Source organism: Ovis canadensis, chromosome 2 (genome assembly GCF_042477335.2).
Source record: "Ovis canadensis isolate MfBH-ARS-UI-01 breed Bighorn chromosome 2, ARS-UI_OviCan_v2, whole genome shotgun sequence".
In the NCBI taxonomy this organism is placed as follows: Eukaryota; Metazoa; Chordata; class Mammalia; order Artiodactyla; family Bovidae; genus Ovis; species Ovis canadensis.
In genome coordinates, this window is record NC_091246.1 from 31,530,633 (window position 1) to 31,551,057 (window position 20,425).

Below are 20,425 nucleotides of genomic sequence, written 5' to 3' on the forward strand. Positions count from 1 at the left end.
CACGGGCTCCTTCCTCCATCTGCAGCCTCTTCTGGTGCCACGGCACAAGTCCTCAATTGTTTGATATTTAAGATGTTTCAAGAATAGATTTTTTTTTTAAGTCTTAAGGCATGACTTACACACATACCTGTTTTATCCTTTACTATGGAAAATGGAAAATTTTAGACACATTCAAAAGTAGCAAAGCGTAATTAACCTTCACATACCCAGTGTCCCATAGCCAATCTGCGCCATCCACTCACTTGCCTCCTGCATTATTTAGAAGTAAATCTCAAACGTTAACATAATTTCACCAATCAATGTTTCAGTAAATACCTCCAAAAGATAAGGATTCTTTTAAAACACACCCATAATATAAGAAGACCTAAAAACATCTGCATATGAATATTCAAAATCACATTACTATTTGATCTGCATCTTGTGTATAGTGACCAATCTTTTCAGTCCATCTTATCCTGGAATCTTGATTTGGTCTAAACTATGGTTGTGAGATAAAACACAGGATACCCAGGTAAACTGAGGGCATACTTACGTGAAAAAGTTCTTTGTTCTTATTCTGAAGTTTTAATTTACATGGGGGTTGTACATTTTTATATGCTAAATGGGTAAGCCTAGTGTCAACCCTTCCTCACCTGAAGGTTTGATAAGATACATTTTGGGTAAATGCAGAACATGAAACACACAAGGACAATATTTAACTTTCTAGGGACTTAATATTGAGTGATAAGTAAGACCTGAACTTAAAGGTTTTCTTTTAATAAATTGGAAATCACCTTTTAAATTGGTCCTTAAAGAGGGCACATGTGTAAGCCCAGATGATAAAATATGACACTACCATTAATAAATGAGCATCCCTTCAGATGGACGCCCCTACCACAACCTAGTCTGCAGACCCAAGGTCAGCACAGGGCTCTGATGAGGTCCATGTAACTCAGAGTGTGAGATGCAAGCAGCAGCGCAGACCATTGTATTACAAACAGATGGAATTACATGGGACTAGAAATCTGCAAGCAATTTGTATGACAAGGCGTTCTTTCTCGATCATGGCACTGAGCATAGCCATCACTACACTGGCGGAGTCAGCTGTCCCTTCCTATGTGTTTACGGGTGATTAGGTCCATTTCTTCCAGAGACAGAATTTCCCTATTAAGAGCACTGGTGAAAGATTTATTTCTTGCGACCTCTGTTCTCCTTCTAAGACTCTACTTGCCTATTGCTGCTTCACCCAAAGTACATAACACAAATACAACAAAACTAATATTAACATATATCAGTCTAAGTACCCTAATGTTCATAATAGCACTGTTTACAGTAACCAAGATATGGAAGCAACCTAAGTGAGCATCAACAGATGAATAGATGAAGATATGATAGATAGCACAGACACACACACACACATATGCACACAATGGAATATTACACAGCCAGAAAAAAGGAATGAAATAATGTCATTTTCAGCAACATGAATGAACCTAGAGATTGTTATACTAAGTGAAGTAAGTCAGACAAAGATAAACATATGACATCACATATATGGAATCTTAAAAAATGAGACAAATGGACTTATTTACAAAACTGAAAGAGACTCACAGACATAGAAAACAAATTTATGGTTACCAAAGGGGAAGGGGGGAGAAATAATTAGGAGTTTAGGATTAGCAGATACACATTATTATACTACACAACACTACATATAAAATAAACAACAAGGTCCTACTATACAGTGCAGGGAACTATATTCAATATCTTGTAGTACATTATAATGGAAGATAGTCTGAAAAAGAATGTATGAAACACTTTGCAGTACACTAGAAACTAACATAATGTTGTACATCAACTATCAGTTCAGTTCAGTCACTCAGTCGTATCCAACTCTTTGCGACCCCATGAATCACAGAACGCCAGGCCTCCCTGTCCATCACCAACTCCCGGAGTTCACTCAGACTCACGTCCATCGAGTCTGTGATGCCATCTAGCCATCTGATCCTCTGTCGTCCCCTTCTCCTCCTGCCCTCAATCCCTCTCAGCATCAGAGTCTTCTCCAATGAGTCAACTCTTTGTATGAGGTGGCCAAAGTACTGGAGTTTCAGCTTTAGCATCATTCCTTCCAAAGAAATCCCAGGGCTGATCTTCAGAATGGACTGGTTGGATATCCTTGCAGTCCAAGGGACTCCCAAGAGTCTTCTCTAACACTACAGTTCAAACGCATCAATTCTTTGGTGCTCAGCCTTCTTCACAGTCCAACTCTCACATCCATACATGACTACTGGAAAAACCACAGCCTTGACTAGATGGAACTTTGTTGGAAAAGTAATGTCTCTGCTTTTGAATATGCTATCTAGGTTGGTTGTAACTTTCCTTCCAAGGAGTAAGCGTCTTTTAATTTCATGGCTGCAGTCACCATCTGCAGTGATTTTGGAGCCCAGAAAAATAAAGTCTGACACTGTTTCCACTGTTTCCCCATCTATTTCCCATGAAGTGATAAGACCGGATGCCATGATCTTCGTTTTCTGAATGTTGAGCTTTAAGCCAACTTTTTCACTCTCCTCTTTCACTTTCATCAAGAGGCTTTTTAGTTCCTCTTCACTTTCTGCCATAAAGATGGTGTCATCTGCATATCTGAGGTTATGATATTTCTCCCGGCAATCTTGATTCCAGCTTGTGTTTCTTCCAGTCCAGCATTTCTCATGATGTACTCTGCATATAAGTTAAATAAGCAGGGTGACAATATACAGCTGTGACGTACTCCTTTTCCTATTTGGAAGCAGTCTGTTGCATCAACTATACTTCAATGAAAAAAAATTGATCAGTAAAAGATGGAAGGAGACAATCCCAAATAGAATGCAGTATAGTATATACTGGAGTGGGTATATTGAGAAAAAAGTATCAAAGGAAACAAAAGCAATATTTAGAAAGCAAAGAAATATTTTTGATTGAGGTTCTTAAAGTCATGATTTTATTATATTAATAATTATTTTGTAAAAAAGTTGAATCAGAAATTAATTTTTCATAATCTGATATATTATTAGATTATTTTGCAGATATTTCATTGGCTTAATGACAGAATCCTTGCTTCTTAAAAATGCAAGTACTATGGAGTATTACTCAGCCGTTAAAAAGAATTCATTTGAATCAGTTCTGATGAGATGGATGAAACTGGAGCCGATTATACAGAGTGAAGTAAGCCAGAAAGAAAAACACCAATACAGTATACTAACACATATATATGGAATTTAGGAAGATGGCAATGACGACCCTGTATGCAAGACAGGGAAAGAGACACAGATGTGTATAACGGACTTTTGGACTCAGAGGGAGAGGGAGAGGGTGGGATGATTTGGGAGAATGCCATTCTAACATGTATACTATCATGTGAATTGAATCGCCAGTCTATGTCTGACGCAGGATGCAGCATGCTTGGGGCTGGTGCATGGGGATGACCCAGAAAGATGTTATGGGGAGGGAGGTGGGAGGGGGGTTCATGTTTGGGAATGCATGTAAGAATTAAAGATTTTAAAATTTAAAAAATAAAAAAAAATGCAAGTACTGTAATTATAATTTCTTACTAATTTTAGTGTATTATCTCCTTATAGTCCATATCAATTTATCCTATATTTGTCCAGTAATTTATGCTCAATTAAGTGGGGGGAAAATTACATTAACTCAATGACAAGGGGGAAAATTTAATTGCATGAGAAGCAGGAAATCCAGAGTTAACCTTAATTCTGCCCTTTTGCATTTTCCTATTACAATTGGATCTTTCTTTACAAAATTGCAGAACACGTTTCAGATTTTCTGTGAATACAATAAAAGTGTAGGAGGTCCCCAAGAAGCCCTGCTTTACTTTTTAAAAAAGGAAACTGTCCCACTTCTTAGCAGGTGGCCATCTGCCTCTTCTTGCTCAGAGCTGAGAGCTGCAAGCCACACAGCGAGCTGAAGGCTGCCCATCAGTCCCAAGGAGGACAGGTCTAAGGGATCACAGTTCAGTTCAGTTCAGTTACTCAGTCATGTCTGACTCTTTGCGACCACATGGACTGCAGCACGCCAGGCCTCCCTGTCCATCACCAACTCCCAGAGTTCACTCAAACTCACATCCATTGAGTCGGTGATGCCATCCAACCATCTCATCTTCTGTTGTCCCCCTTCTCCTCCCGCCTTCAATCTTTCCCAGCATCGGGGTCTTTTCAAATGAATCAGCTCTTCGCATCATGTGGCCAAAATATTGGAGTTTCAGCTTCAATATCAGTCCTTCCAATGAATATTCAGGACTGATTTCCTTTAGGATGGACTGGTTGGCTCTCCTTGCAGTCCAAGGGACTCTCAAGAGTCTTCTCCATCACCACAGTTCAAAAGCATCAATTCTTCAGCACTCAGCCTTCTTTATAGTCCAACTCTCACATTCACACATGACTACTGGAAAAACCATAGCCTTGACTAGATGGACCTTTGTTGGCAAAGTAATGTCTGGATCACACTGAATCATGAAAGCTCAATACCTCAAGCATCCCTAAGACACGAAGCCTGTATCTCCAGGGAATGTCTGTCTGCAGTGCTAAACATTCTTCTGTCCTGTGTTCCATCCAATCCAAGAAGACACTTGGTCTCACCAGGGTAGTCTTTGTACCACCAGTGGAATCAACTCAACTGGTCCTTCTTATTCTGTTAATACACATAATCTCATGGACATGAGTTTGAGCAAGCTCCGTAAGTTGGTGATAGACAGGGAAGCCTGGCGTGCTGCAGTTCATGGGGTTGCAAAGAGTCGGATGTGACTGAGCAACTGAACTGGCACATAATCTTAACTACAAAATACTAGTTTTCCTGGTTCCATTCAGAAATTGGCATATACACCCAGAGTGGACTAATCATAGAAGCCTTTCCCCATTTTCCACAACAGAATGTTTAAAAAGAAAGATGTCTCTTTTGAGTATTCCTTCCCTTACCACTTCTTTTCAATTCTTTCGTCTGTCTTCACTCTTTACTTCAGCATGTTGGCATTTTTATAAAAGCAACTTACAAATATCACTTGGACAAGGAGGGTTTTCCTTCAAGACTGATTCTAGGATCATTAACAGGACTTAAGGCACTGATTTGATCTAGGATCACTGACAAAGTCAGCTAGCAACAAATACTAGGGCCCTAGTTTCTTACCACTAGAGTATGCCTGAAAATATTAAAGCCAAAGACACAAAAATAACAACATTCCTGCTAATTGGACAGTGAGTTGGGGTGAAATTTTATCTAGATCCTTGACAACTGTTGCAAGCCAATAATCTAGTCAAAAAATGTATTCCTTGGGAATTTTTTTTTTTCATTTCTTATTCTCCTAATAATCTATATACTAACCAGGTCAGCCCTAGATAGCTTATTTTGGTTATTACCTAAAAACACTAAATAAAGCATTAAAAAATTTTTTTAAATGACACCAATTTTGGCACATGGCTACTTTGGTAATTATTTTATAGTACCGGTGAAAGTTTTCAACAAAAAGCAGATGCATGTAGCTTCTCCTGGATAAACTGGCTCTGGCTTGATATTTACATAGAACTAGGAATTTCTGTCAGAGGTTTTATGAATAATCACTATGGTCATAAGGAGGGGACAGTAGGAGGGACAATACAAATAACCAAAATATTGAAATAAGGACAGTGATGGCAGGATAAATGCTGAAAAGAAATGGAACGGTCAGGAATCAGTCATTGCTCAAGAGAGCAATTTTAGTTGAGAGGTAGAAAGATGATAATTCTGAAATACTGGGTAGATGAGGTGTTCAGAAATGAAAGGATTCAAAAGTCAATTGGAAAAAGAAGAATTTGAAGATCTTCTTTGTATAGAAACTGAATCATGGCCTTCCTCATCAAAAACTAACTAGCAATATAAACAAAACACAATCCATTTTCAAAAAGTTAGTAAAAATGTCACTAGCAGCAACCAAACAAGGAAAGAATACAGCCTGTGGCATAAACTTCAAAGACTAAAACTAAAGAAAGAAACATAACATTCCAAGACAGCCTCCAACCCTCCCTCTGCACCACCCCCTCCATCATGCTTAGCTGTAGTGGTACTGGTGAATTGCCCAAACCCCACAAGTTCTCACAAATACCCACACATTTGGAAAAAACACAGGAATATTTTTATTTTTCCTCTCTTTTTGTCTGTAGAGGGGCTGAAAATGTTTGCTCAGTTGAGATGAGCAAAACCTGGGAAAGAAATATCTGAGGATGATACTGTTATGAACGGTATAGATTCTAGGGTTCCAAGCTGAATTGGAAGAACAATATTAATTGGGAGAACACCTGCAATGGAAAAAGCAGCACCCAAGTTAGGTGAAGAGAATCTTGGATGGGAAAACTTTAACAAAATGTCAAGAGTTGGTGGAGCCAAGTTCTTACAACAAAGGCTATACACAGCTCCAGTGGAACTCTTCTCCTCCACCTATCCAATATCCAAGCTTCAAACTAGAGCTCAGAGGGGAAGAAAAACATGTCTAAGAGAAATTGCAAAAGAAATCAAAGATAATGTTCCAATACATATGAGAATAAATACAGGGTCAGGACAGTGCAACTCATGCTGAGAATGAGCAAGAAAAAAGTATGGCAGCTATGCAAACCAATACAGCAAAAACCCACATAACGAGAGAGCTAGAAATAAGCATAATGTAAAAGACAAAGGATCCAGTCTTGAAGAAAACATAATCCAAGGCACAGAAGATAATTCTCCACAAATGCTTTACACTAAAATATAAATTAAAAGAAAATAACAATAACATGGCACAGAGCTAGAGGGGCCGAGAGGCGCTATCCCAGCTCCAAGGTCAGGAGTGGCAGCTGCGCTTCACTGGACCAGCCTTGAGGAGATACCCCAGGTCCAAGGTCAGAGAAACCCCAGTAAGACGGTGGGCACTGAGAGAGGGCATCAGAGGACAGACAGAGAAACTACAATCACAGACAACTAGCCAATCTAGTCACATGGACCACAGCCTTGTCTAACGTGATGAAACTATAAGCCATGCCATATAGGGCCACCCAAGACAGATGGGTCATGGTGGAGAGTTCTGACAAAATGTGGTCCACTGGAGAAGGGAATGGCAAATTACTTCAGTATTCTTGCCTTGAGAACCCCATGAACAGTATGAAAAGGCAAAAAGATAGGACACTGAGAGATGAACTCCCCAGGCTTGTAAGTACCCAATATGCTGCTGGAGATCAGTGGAGAAATAACTCCAGAAAGAATGAAGAGACAGAGCCAAAGCAAAAACAACACCCAGTTGTGGATGTGACTGGTGATGGGAGCAAGGTCCGATGCCGTGAAGAACAATATTGCCTAAGAACCTGGAAGGTTAGGTGAAAAGACCCTGATACTGGGAAAGATTGAAGCGGGAGGAGAAGGGGACAACAGAGGATGAAATGGTTGGATGGCATCACTGACTCAATGGACGTGAGTTTGGGTAAACTCCAGGAGTTGGTGATGGACAGGGAAGCCTGGTATGCTGCAGTCCATGGAGTCACAAAGAGCTGGACACGACTAAGCAACTGAACTGAATAAGAACATAAATTCAATAAAATGAAAACTCAAAGACAAGATGACAAAACAATAAAATGAGAGGAAGAGATTTCAAAGCAAAGGGAATAAATTAGGGACCAAAATAATACCACCATAGGAGCATTAATAAAATGGAAACATCAAGAAAAAGAATCGCCATTAAAGAAAAATAATAATACTGTTAATAACATTAATAATAAAAATAATACTGCTTGAGATAAACATATTCTGTGAAGAACAAAAAGACAAACGCAAATAACTAGAAAATAACATGTATGGAGGACAACGATGATATGACAAAAATAACCAGTAACCTTGAAATTCAGCATACTGTAAGGGAAAAAAAAATGAATGTGTTCAAAGATACAATTAAGATAATTTACTGAAACAAGGAAGAATAGATGTTGAGTCTAAAGATGCAGTGTTTTCCAGGAAAAAAAAAAAACAAAAACAAAACTGATGCAGACTCATGAACTCAGTCACTTTGGATTAAATTAATAAACATCAAAGGTAAAGAATTCTTCTGTCATCTGAGTGGTATAAAGAGGGGAAAACAGACTGACTTGAAAAGTTTCAACAGCAGTATTTAATGCCAGAAGGCAGTTGAGCAATAGCCACAGTGTTCTGAGGAGATGAAAATATGACCCAAGAATATTATACCCAGCCAGTTTGTAATTCAAATGTAAAGGCAACAGGCAAACATTCTCAAGCAACTTGAACTTCAATTTAACACCAAAATTTAGCCAACAAAGCGCTGAATCAAAAGAAAGCATTCATGAATATAGAAGCAGGATAGAATGACTATTATTGAATAATGAAACCCTTTACATACAGAACTAGGACTATACAACTGTGAAAATTACAGTAACATCACACACTATTGATGATATAAACGTGAACTATGTAAAAATATTAATCAAGAAAAATCTAGACCCAGGGAAAAAGTAGTTGCAACATAACTGCTGGTTTCCTCATCTTTTATATTAACGTTAATATATGAGAATAAATTGACACTTTCTAAAATTAAGATATATATCTAAAAAGGAAAAAACTAACAATCTCAACCTCTTAAAGATTTTTTGTAATTGTGTTTCTTAACTGTAGAAGAATCTTTTAGGAAATGATCTCTCTTATATTTATCTTAAGCTCAAGAAAGTCTTTTACATTCAGCTTAGTTTCTTTTTCATGCGTTAAATTCAAGTAAAATAAAATCATTTTTTCATTAAAAGCACATAGTCTATTTTTATAAAACTATTTCTAAATACATCTATCTATAAATGTGTGTATGATCAGGCATGTAGGAAATGGCAACCCACTCCAGTATTCTTGCCTGGAAAACTCCCATGGACAGAGGAGCCTGGTGGGCTATAGGCGATGGGGTTGCAAAGAATCAGGCCCTACTGAGCAACTAAGCACACACATACACACACACACACATACAACATATATAGAAAGATAGAAATGGATAAAAGAAATGCAACTTCTAGAATGATATTCACCTACTATTAATTATAAGTATTTATGGACGGTGAGATTTTGAATGATATTTACATTCATTGTATTTTTCTGTATTGTTTATTAAATTTCTTATAATGAGTATGTGTCAGTTGAAAGAGCAATAATTTCCAAACTTACTGTGGGACTGGCAGAAGGACAGAAATAGAGATCAATAGAATTTAGAACTGAGACCAGAAATAAACTCTTACCTTTACGGTCAACTGATTTTCAACAAGGATGCCAAGCAATTCAATGGAGGGTAAGACTAGTCTTTTTGACAAAAGTGGAAGTGAGACAACTGGATATTCACACAAAAAACCATCTAGAGTCATCTACCTTACACCACATACACAATTAACTCAAAATGGGTAGGAGACCCAACTATAAGAACTAGAATGACTAAGCTCTTAGAACAAACATACAAGCAACTTTTTAATTAGGCAAGAAAATATTTTTAAGTCATGTATCTGATAAGGAACTTGAATCTAGAAGGTATACTCTTACAACTCAATAATAAGAGACAACCCAAATAAAAAATCAGAAAAGGATCTCAATAGATATTTCTCCTAGGGCTTCCCAGGTGGTGCTAGTGGGTAAAGAACCTGCCTGCAAATGCAGGAGACATAAGATCCACAGGTTCAGCCCCTGGATGGGGAAGATCCCCGGGAGGAGGGCATAGCAATCCACTGCAGTATTCTTGCCTGGAGAATCCCATAGATAGAAGAGCCTGGTGGGCTACAGTGCACAGGGTCGCAAAGAGTCGGACACGACTGAGGCAATTTAGCATATACACAGACATTTCTCAAAAAAAGATATACAAATGTCCCATAAGTCCATGAAAAAATCCTCAACATAGTTACCAGAAAAATGCAAGTTAAAACCACAGTGAAATACCATTCACATCCACTATGATGGCTATTATCAAAAAATAAAATGACAAGTGTTGGTAAGGATGCGGAGAAATTGGAACCCTTGTGCATTGCTGGTGAGAATGCAAAATAATGTAGCCCTTGTGGAAAAACAGTATGGCAGTTATTAAAAAAATTAAATCAGTATATAATGTAGCAATTCCAGTTCTAGGTATATATTCAAAAGAACTGAAAGCAGGGACTTGAACAGATATTTGTACACTAATATTCATAGCAACATTATTCACAAGAGCCAAGAGGAGTAACTAATGGATGAGAGGATAAACCAAATATAGTATATGTATACTATGGAAATATTGATTCTTAAAAAAGAATTAAGGGAATTAATTCCCTGGCAATCCAATGGTGAGAACTCTGTGCTTTTACTGCCAAGGGCTCAGGTTCAGTCCGTGGTTGGAGAGCTAAGATCCCACAAGCTATGTGATATGATCTAAATAAATAAAAACAAATAGGAAGAAAATTCTGATACATGCTATACAACATGGATGAAACTGGAAGGCATTTTGTTAACTCAAATAATCCAGATACAAAAGGACAAATATTATATTATTCCATTTGCATGAGGTGTCTATAATAGTCAAACTCAGAGACAGAAAATAGAATGGTGGTTGCTAGGGGCTGAGGGGAGGGAAGAATGTGGAGTTATTGTTTAACGGATACAAGTTTCATTTGGGGAAGATTAAAATGTTCTGGAGGTACATGGTGGTGATAGTTGACAAAAATGTGAATGTACTTAATGCATTAACTATACACTTAAGAATGGTTTAAATGATAATTTTCTTACTTATATTTCATCACAATTTAAGAGGTTAGAAAGTAAAATTAAAAAAAGAGAAATGAAGTACTGATACGTGCTACAGCATGAACTTTGAAAATATGTTAAATGAAAGAAGCCAGTCACACAAGGCCACATATTATATGACTCCATTTATACAGAATGTCCAGAATAGGCAAATCCATAGAGCCAGAAAGTGGGTGATTGGTTGTGTACAACTGAGGGGGAGGTGGAAATTGGGCAGTGACTGCTAATAGGTGTGGGATTTCTTTTGGGGTGATAAAATGTTCTGGAATTAGACAACAGCAATGGTTGCACAATATTATGAATATACTAAAAACCACTGACTGACTGGTACACTTTAAAAGGGCGAATTTTATGGTATGTGAATTGTATCTCAATAACACTGTTATGAGAAAACAATAAAGCTATAATTCAAAAGAGTTAAGCAAAAGTAAAATGGAAAGTTTGGTAGAGGGAGCACTGAGTGCTCCATGGAAAGCTGTTACGAGAATGGTCACGGTAAACCTAATGCACTCCTTCAACTCTGCAGTCTCTTGGTGAGAAGAGGTTTGGGTTGGTCAGGCCCCCAACCATATAAGACTCCTGAGCTAGTTTTCAAGCTCCCCTTCCTAATGTTTAGAAATATGTTTAGAAATATGCCCCCTTTATCTCAACCAAAGAATAAGAAGAGTGTGGAGACACGGAACAGCTATCTAGTTGTGTTGCACTCAGGCTATTCCTTGCATGTGTGTTTGGATTATACATGCACACCCTTTGCACCTAACATTGTGCACAATTTGACTTCAAAACTATATATGAGCACAACTGTCACACACACAAACACACACACACGAACACAATCGTCCAATCTGGGCTGAGACTGCAACCTTTATTCTCCACCAGCTACGAGGGCTGTTTTCAGCACCTCTGCCTCTTTGATAACTTTCTCGCTATGCGCAGCTCAGCCTAACACCTGGCTAAACACCTGGCTCTCTCTGACAGCCTAGGCTGTCTGAATATTTCAGTGTATCTTGTTTTTAGTCTATTTATCAAATACATATGGTGCACATACTGTGTGTGAATCATATACTAAGGATCGGTGAAATGAAGAGCACAGCCTGGCCTTATCGAGCTTACACACAGAATGGAAGGGAGAGAAAAGAAACAAAAGAACCCGGAAAGGAAAATATAATTATGAAGAATGGTGATGGCAATGAAGACAATGAAGAGGGCAGAGGGTAGAGAAGAAAAGGGTGGACGCATTTCTGCTCCGCAAGAGGGACTCTGGGATTGTGGTGTTGAAGCTGAGACAGAGGACCAGAAGGAGCCCACCTTGCAAAGCTCATGGTGGAGGAGAGAGTGGAAATCGCTTTGTTTCTGGTTTTCACTTCAGGTGCAACTACCCACAGCCCTTTGCACACAGGACAGTTCTGGATGACAGCCTGTCCTAAAAGACAGGGTGATGACCTTCCCAGAAACACTTCTGTGTCCACTTCATTAACTTCCTATTTTTCCTATTGCACTGAAACGTAAATCTTTTCCCTACTTTTTAATACACAATCTAGTTACCACATGCCACACCCTCTCCAGCTGTATATCATGGACTCAAGAGGACTCACTAATTACCTGAGAAAGAATCAGCTGCCCATGGAAAGTGTGCACAAACTTCCTTAAAAATGAAAAATAGGTGTCCTCTCCAAGTGTTTTGGCAAGGAACTGGAGAAGGAAATAGCCCTAGAAGAAAGGAAGGAGGAAAAAAGATGCCCATCATAGGTTCATCAGAAAAATACTTACAAAATCAACTCTAACTTACCCACCAGCACCTTATGCTCACCTAGAAAGTTTGGACTGACCTGTCCCAGGCAGCCCTTTGCATTGTTACTAGTAGGGCTGGGTTTGGAGCTTAAGGATTAACTACTCTGTTTCAACCCATTTGTCACTGTCTCATTTGCCCTTAGCTTACACGAAACCTGGATGTCCATTAGGGACCAATAGGGGAAAGGGGCCCAGCTCCTCTCTCCTTCAGCTATCAGAAAAGGATTTTACAAATTAAAATACTTAAAAAAAAAAATCACTCTGGTCTTCTAGTGGGAACCTGACAGCAATTTTAAGATTCTGCTCTTCAAAGCTGACATGAAGCAGGGAGAAGGGAGGCACAGGGAAGGGAAAAGTTCCCCTTCCTTTGATTCGTGCTTCATGCTGGGTGTGAAATGCTTTAACTGTTGGACGATCAGAATCTGCTCAATCAAATGTCATTTACAATGTTGACCATATATTTGTTTTGCCCCAACCATGTTACTGACCTTCACTGCTCACATGTAAAATCTAAAAAGTCCTGCACCATAATAACTGGCTTCTGTCACTCAGAGAGGCTTACCTTTAAGTAATGAACCTGCATGAAGACCTTCTCCGGATTAAGCCCATGTCTGATGACAGACGATCCTGAGTCACTCACATGGCCAGTTTTTTCTTTATTGGGTCTGAAATGATGCAGTAAAATTTTCTTTAAGTATAGCATATTCTTAACTACTTGGACCACAATATTGCCTTATTTCTTCTTTACAGAGTTGCCTAACAGTGTCAATTCTATTCAATAGTGCCAGGTAGAATTTTAAATGGTTTACGTTATAAATTCATATACTGAACAAGGAGGGACTTATATTTTGGGTTGGCAACCTGAGGTTGGCTATTGGCAATATTTTACATCACCTTATCCAAGATTAAAGCTTGCCAGACCCTCAAGGAATCTAAGTTCCAATATGAATTATTTAAGAAACTATACACTTTTCTTTTGGTGGGAATGTTGGACTGGGAAATGCAGTGGAAAATGTAGCTTTGCTTGGAAGAGTAAAGAACTTATATATTCCAAAAAATTCTGAAAGCCCCAATGTTATCCACTTCTCTTGATTTGCATTTAGTAATTAAGGCTCCTTTAAGAAATATTTGTACTCTGAAGCCATTTTAGAATCACAAGAACAAAATAAGAAGAGGCATAGAGGCCCATGTTTTTAGAACAGAGAGAGACATTAGTAATCACATACTTTAACCTCCTCATTTCACAAATGAGGGAAATGGGCACCCAGAAATTAAGTCTCTATCCAAGGTCTCACAGCTTGTTTTGATTCATGGTGACATTAAGGATCCAAACCAGTCTTCTTATTATCCATCAGAGCATTTTCCATTAAGCTCTATGGTTTTAAATATTTTTAAAAATTTCCCTAATAAAATATAATTGTGTTACAGTAATAATTCAACAACTAAATTCAAAGTAAGTGACAGAGCATTTACAGCTTTTAGCTGTTCGACAACCAGTCACTTATTGGACAAACTCTGAAGAGTATGTGCTGGGGTGAGGGGAAGGCAAGGGCTGACAAGAGGGCTGGCACATCAGAAAGGCAAGAGGTTATTTTTACTTTTAGTTATATATTTATTTTTTGTTGTTTTAAAATGTATTTTATTGACATCGAGTTGACTTACAATGTGTGTTAATGTCTGCTATACAGCAAAGTGATTCAGTTATACACATATATACATTTTTTTCATATTCTTTTCCACTATGGTTTATTACAGGATATTGAATATAGTTCCCTATGCTATACAATAGCACCTTGTTGTTTATCCATTCTACAGATAATAGTTTGCACCTACTAACCCCAACCTCCCAGTTCTTCCCTCCCTACTCTCCTTGGCAACCACAAGCCTGTTCTCCGTATCTGTGAGTCTGTTTCTGTTTCATAGATAACTTCATTTGTGTCACACTTGAGATTCTGCATATAAGTAATATTATATGGTATTTGTCTTTCTTTCTGACTTACCTCACTTAGTATAATAATCTCTAGTTGCATCCATGTTGCTGCAAATGGCATTATTTCATCTTTTATGGCTGAGTAGTATTTCACTGTATATATATATATATGGAGGGGTTATTTTAAAAGGTAGTTGATCTTACAAAGTATACAGTCTTTGGAATCTGAAAGACTTAGTGCTGACTCTCAAACCTACTACTTACTACCTGTTACTTACTAGCAGGTTAACTTAAATTCTCTAACCCTCAATTTATTGATTTGCAAAACTGGGAACAACTTTACCTATCTCCCCAGGACCTGTGGGGAATAATTGAAATAATATATGAAAAGCCCTTCGTGAGGGCAAGGGATACATAAATTATTCAGTAACTTGATAAAACTTTCTAAAGTCATGAGCAGTAAGTCTTGCTGAATTCAAGGTTGGTCATCAGATGTTAGAGGCAGTAGATTTCAATGGTTCATCCCCTTAATCCTCTGTGCCCACCGACACAAACATGGAAGTGTGTTGGACCTGAACAGCAGTGCCTGAAGATGACCCAACTTGCCAAACTAGTCCCTTCGCAGTGTGCTCTAGCTGCCAAGGAAAGAATCCATGATTAAGTCTCTGCTGAATATTCTAATTCATTATCTCAGCAGACACAAGGCTCAGAACCAGCAGATACCTAGAGAGAGATGATGATGACCAGCCACTAGCGTGAATGTGCATAATTTGAATTTTTCTACTTGATTCCTAGACATGACCATACTTGCAGGAATAACTATTTAGTCCCTTTCATCTTCATTTAAGACTCCACTGAAAAGCATTAACTTTATTCCTGCTCTCAAGTTTGTCCTGGAGTTGAATGTTTATTTTATAAAGAAAGCCATGCTGGCTTTGATAGGAAAGCCCACCAGCCAGAGCCTTGGCGGGAAGGAAGACTTCTCGGAGTCAGCCTGAATTCAGACCAGTTTTTCCAGCCCCACGACAGACAGAGTTGTTTCTTTTGCCCTTGAGCCCTGAATGGAGACTGTTAGAAGGGGAGAACACTGGAAGACCAACCTAAATCTCTGCTCCAAAGGCTGGCTTCCAGGCTCAAGTTTCAAATGATGACTTTAGTTGGCACTTTTTTCCTTTGACTAAAAACGTCCTCTTAGGAAGCATTGCTCTTTTCCTCTCCTCTTCCACCCTCTCCAAGTGTTTAAGAAAATGCTTTTATACTGAGAGCATCCAAGGCAAATATACAAGTCCCCAAGAGATTCCTCTTAAAGTAGACACGGTGCTGGAGAGAGCAGTGCCCGGGCGAGCTTTGTGAGAAATGAAAGTGGGTGGTTTTATGAGGAGAGGATACTCCCCGAGTGGAAAAGGGATGACTTCCATGTCTGTGCTGTTGTGGTTCTCATGATACCACTTACTCCCAGTCTGTGCAGGGAGACAAAGCAGAGAGAGAGAGCAGGAAACAAATGAACTACCACTACCTACAGTAACAGGTGAGTCTCACAGGTGAATGAACTGTCACACCCAAAAAGACTACATGTGTGTGCATGCTACATCACGCTTCAGTCGTGTCCAGACACTATGGACTGTAGCCTGCCAGGCTCCTCTGTCCATGAGATTCTACAGGCTACATACAATTGTACAACTTCAGTTAAGAGAAGTCAAAGAACATATAAAACAGATCTATAAGGATACAGATCAGAATAAAGGTTACCTTTGGGAGGGAGTATAAACAGAGTAGGGAAAATAGAGAAAAGTTTCTGGGATGGTGGGAATATTCTATGCTAACCTGAGTGGTGCTTTAATGAAGATAAATAGCAAAAATCTATTGAGCCATCTAGAAATATCTGTGCACTCTAGTGTATATGTATTTCAATTAAAAAAAGTTAAGAAAAAAATAGATGCACATGAAATAGTACACATTTTGTGAAAATAAAATGGACTTAGTCCAGAAAAGGGGCTTTGCTGTTCATGTGCCATGAACACATGATTAGGGTTAACTAAGAATCAAGATTGCCGGGAGAAATATCAATAACCTCAGATATGCAGATGATACCACCCTTATGGCAGAAAGTGAAGAGGAGCTAAAAAGCCTCTTGATGAAAGTGAAAGTGGAGAGTGAAAAAGTTGGCCTAAAGCTCAACATTCAGAAAACGAAGATCATGGCATCTGGTCCCACCACTTCATGGGAAATAGATGGGGAAACAGTGGAAACAGAGTCAGACTTTATTTTGGGGGGGCTCCAAAATCACTGCAGATGGTGACTGCAGCCAGGAAATTAAAAGATGCTTACTCCTTGGAAGAAAAGTTATGACCAACCTAGATAGCATATTCAAAAGCAGAGACATTACTTTGCCAACTAAGGTCCATCTAGTCAAGGCTATGGTTTTTCCAGTGGTCATGTATGGATGTGAGACTTGGACTGTGAAGAAGGCTGAATGCCGAAGAATTGTTGCTTTTGAGCTGTGGTGTTGGAGAAGACTCTTGAGAGTCCCTTGGACTGCAAGGAGATCCAACCAGTCCATTCTGAAGGAGATCAGCCCTGGGATTTCTTTGGAAGGACTGATGCTAAAGCTGAAACTCCAGTACTTTGGCCACCTCATGTGAAGAGCTGACTCACTGGAAAAGACTCTGATGCTGGGAGGGATTGGGGGCAGGAGGAGAAGGGAACGACAGAGGATGAGATAGCTGGATGGCATCACTGACTCGATGGATGTGAGTTTGAGTGAACTCCGGGAGTTGGTGATGGACAGGGAGGCCTGGCGTGCTGCGATTCATGGGGTCGCAAAGAGTCAGACACGACTGAGCGACTGAACTGACTGAACTGAAGCTCTCTACACCTAAGGACTAGTTAAACGAAAAAAATTTTAATGACATTGTAAGAGGCAGCAAAAACTGTGGCAAATACAGTTGGCCTAATCTACCCCTCTTCTCATCTATCTTCTTCACTGCCACTTGTACAATTAAGTCTGAAAAGTTAAACACTCACTTTCCAAGTGTCCTTGCAGTTACTGAGAATCAGAAGACATAGTTCAGGAAAAAAATAGATGTCTGCTGTGGTTGGTAGTGAGGTTTTGGGAAAGCTTTTGCTTTCTTTACTAAAGGGGAAATATCCCCCGAAACATGGTGGATGGAACTGCAGCTGCCACTTTGCAACCATGAGGCAGCGAATCAACATGCTGTGGAGACAAGGATGGAATGAAAGAAGGTAAACACTCTTCCAAGACTACCTGCCTCCACACTTACTGTAAGAGAAAGTAACTCCCATTTGTTTTTAAGTCAACATTGCTTGACTACTCTATTAGTTGAAGCCAGAATCATTCCTAATGGATGGAGAATTGAACTAATACTAATAGCTACCATTCCTGTTATCTCCCTGGGCTAGGTACTCTGCCAAGCTTTTTATGTATCATGTACTTGTACCCTCACAAGAACCTAAGGGGGTAGGTACTGTGACGATGCCCATTTAAAAGCGGGGGAAAGTGAGGCCTGGAGACAACCACAAAGCTAGAGGTGGCAGAAGTGAGGCTGGAACCCAGGTCCGTGGAACCCCGAAGTCTTTGCTGCTTTCTGAGGCCCCCACCTCAATTGTGCTGAATACTCAGTGGAGAATCTTTGACAACATGTTTCCTCTCCCTGAAGCTCAATTTTCTCACCTGTAAAGAGTATGATGAGGCTCAGATAATGTAAAAGCACTTTGTAACGTAAAAGTGTTAAGCATCTCTTCAACATTTTACACCAGTGTTTATTTCCTTGGCTGGAATACATGGAATGTGAGAGATCAAGTTACCAAGGTCGTTTGGGCTTAAATGCCCTTGGTTTCTGTTGTACCTGGCACCAAATGTAACAACTGAGATTGGCATGACCTTTCCCTGCCCACCTCCTTCCTTTTCCACTCACTCTCAGAAGCAAAATGGACATTTAAAAATCTGTCAGATGGCGGTGATATTTGATACATGATTGGATTTGGAATCAAATCTCCTGAAGAAAGAACCAATTCTGCAGGACGATTGCCAATGGTGGGATTTGAGAAAAGGCCTCCGAAAGGTGCTCAAGCATGTCAGCTTGAGGTCTCAACACCTACTGCTCTGCCGCAGCCCGGATGGGCCGTCTGCCAGCACTCTCCGTCTTGTACTCCTTGGCATGAAAGTGAGAGCCCCAACACAGCTTCATCTGTAAACCTGCTACTGTGGTGCTTCAGCCAGGGACAAAGCCTCCCAGAAATGAGACAGAAAGGGGTTGATCAGCATCCCAACATCCCTGCTCTATCAGCGGCAGCTGCCCCACAGAGGTCTGACAGTCTGGCGGCAGGGCATCACTCACCCTGAAGTAGTGGAGGACGTTAAAGACCACCTTTGGGAAGACCCCTGGAGAATTCTGAGCCTCGAATACACACATGACATCTCCCAGGGAAGCAGCTAACACGCTGATTAAGAATCTTGACTCTGCCACTTACATGCCATGTAATCTTGAGTGAGTCAGGCAACACCATGACTCACTTGAGCCCAGTTTTCATCTGTAAAAAGCGGGCAGTGATAGTGACTGTGGCTGTTGCAGCGTCTACAAGCACTTAGCCAGAGCGCCTGTTGGCATTTCGTAAGCACAGTATGCGTGTGTGCATGCTGTCGCTTCAGTCGTGTCCAACTCTTTGCGACCCGATGGACTGTAGCCTGCCAGGCTTCTCTGTCCATTGGATTCTCCAGGCAAGAATACTGGAGTGGGTTGCCATGACCTCCTCCAGGGGATCTTCCCGACCTAGGGATGGAACTCATGCCTCTTACGTCTCCAGCATTGGCAGGTGGGTTCTTTACCACAATCGTCACCTGGGAAGCCCAAGCACAATATAGACAAAGCTAAGGTGGCTCAGCAGTAAAGAATCTGCCTGCAGTGCAGGAGCTGTAGGAGGCGTGGGTTCGATCTCTGGGTCAGGAAGATCCCTTGGAGGAGGGCACAGCAACCCTCTCCAGTATTCTTGCCTGGAGAACCCCATGGACAGAGGAGCCTGGTGGGCTACAGTCCATGGGGTCACAAAGAGTTGACACGACTGAAGCGACTTAGCACGCGTGCACAGTCTCATCATAGTGAATACTGATTGGGGTCAGGTGTGCCAGCTAAGCCTTCCTCTGACAGGCAAAGATATTAGAAAGACATCACCCTATAGTCACATGTGTACAATGCTATTATTGGGGGGAAGCAGGGGAAAGGATACACAGGAACTCTGTTATTTCAGTAGCTATTTGCATATCTAAAATTATTTGTAAATAAAAATTTTTTAAAAACGGATGAGGCACATAAATGTAGTCCCATGCCTTCTCTTTGTGTTAGTTAGTGCTAGTTGCTCAGTTGTGTCTGACTCTTTGCAACCCTGTGGACTGTAGCCCACCAGGCTCCTCTGTCCATGGGATTCTCCAGGCAAGAATACTGGAGCAGGGTGCCATTTCCTTCTTCAGGGGATCTTCCCGATCCAAGGATCGAACTTGCATTGCTTACATCTCCTGCACTGGCAGGCAGGTTCTTTACCACTAGTGCCACCTGCTCAGATACTCCTGATTTGGAGTGTAAACCCTCCTGTGGCTGATCTGTAAGCCCGCTCCTTGCTGTATCATCATCAGAAAACAAATTGAAAAAAAAAATTCAGGTATTGCTTAAAATTCTAGTAAGCTAGGTCTGGGCATGTTCCTGACACTCCCTGACCCCCACAACCCCCTACAGTCTATACCACTCTGTGAAGAGATTAGTAAAATTCCGGGTGAAAATGGTGGCAGAATGATTGAAAGTATAGGAATTGTATGGTCCTCTCATTGTTTCTGCAACAATTTTTCCATCTATAAAATGTGCTGCATAATGAACGCTCGCCACTGCCTTGCCTTTGGACAGTGTTAGCAAAGAGGACAGGACA

General features: G+C 40.1%; 1 protein-coding gene across 12 annotated transcripts in view; it reads right to left on the reverse strand.

Moving 5' to 3' along the window:
* Positions 1-20,425, reverse strand: part of AOPEP (aminopeptidase O (putative)) — a 413,124-nt gene that overhangs the window by 116,614 nt on the left and 276,085 nt on the right. For all 12 annotated transcript variants that reach the window (XM_069575754.1, XM_069575752.1, XM_069575749.1 and 9 more), the window contains exons 8-9: positions 13,124-13,226; positions 12,373-12,480 (exon numbers count right to left, since the gene is read on the reverse strand). In XM_069575754.1, the coding sequence (XP_069431855.1) occupies positions 12,373-12,480; positions 13,124-13,226 (211 nt within the window). The remainder of the gene's footprint in view (positions 1-12,372; positions 12,481-13,123; positions 13,227-20,425) is intronic.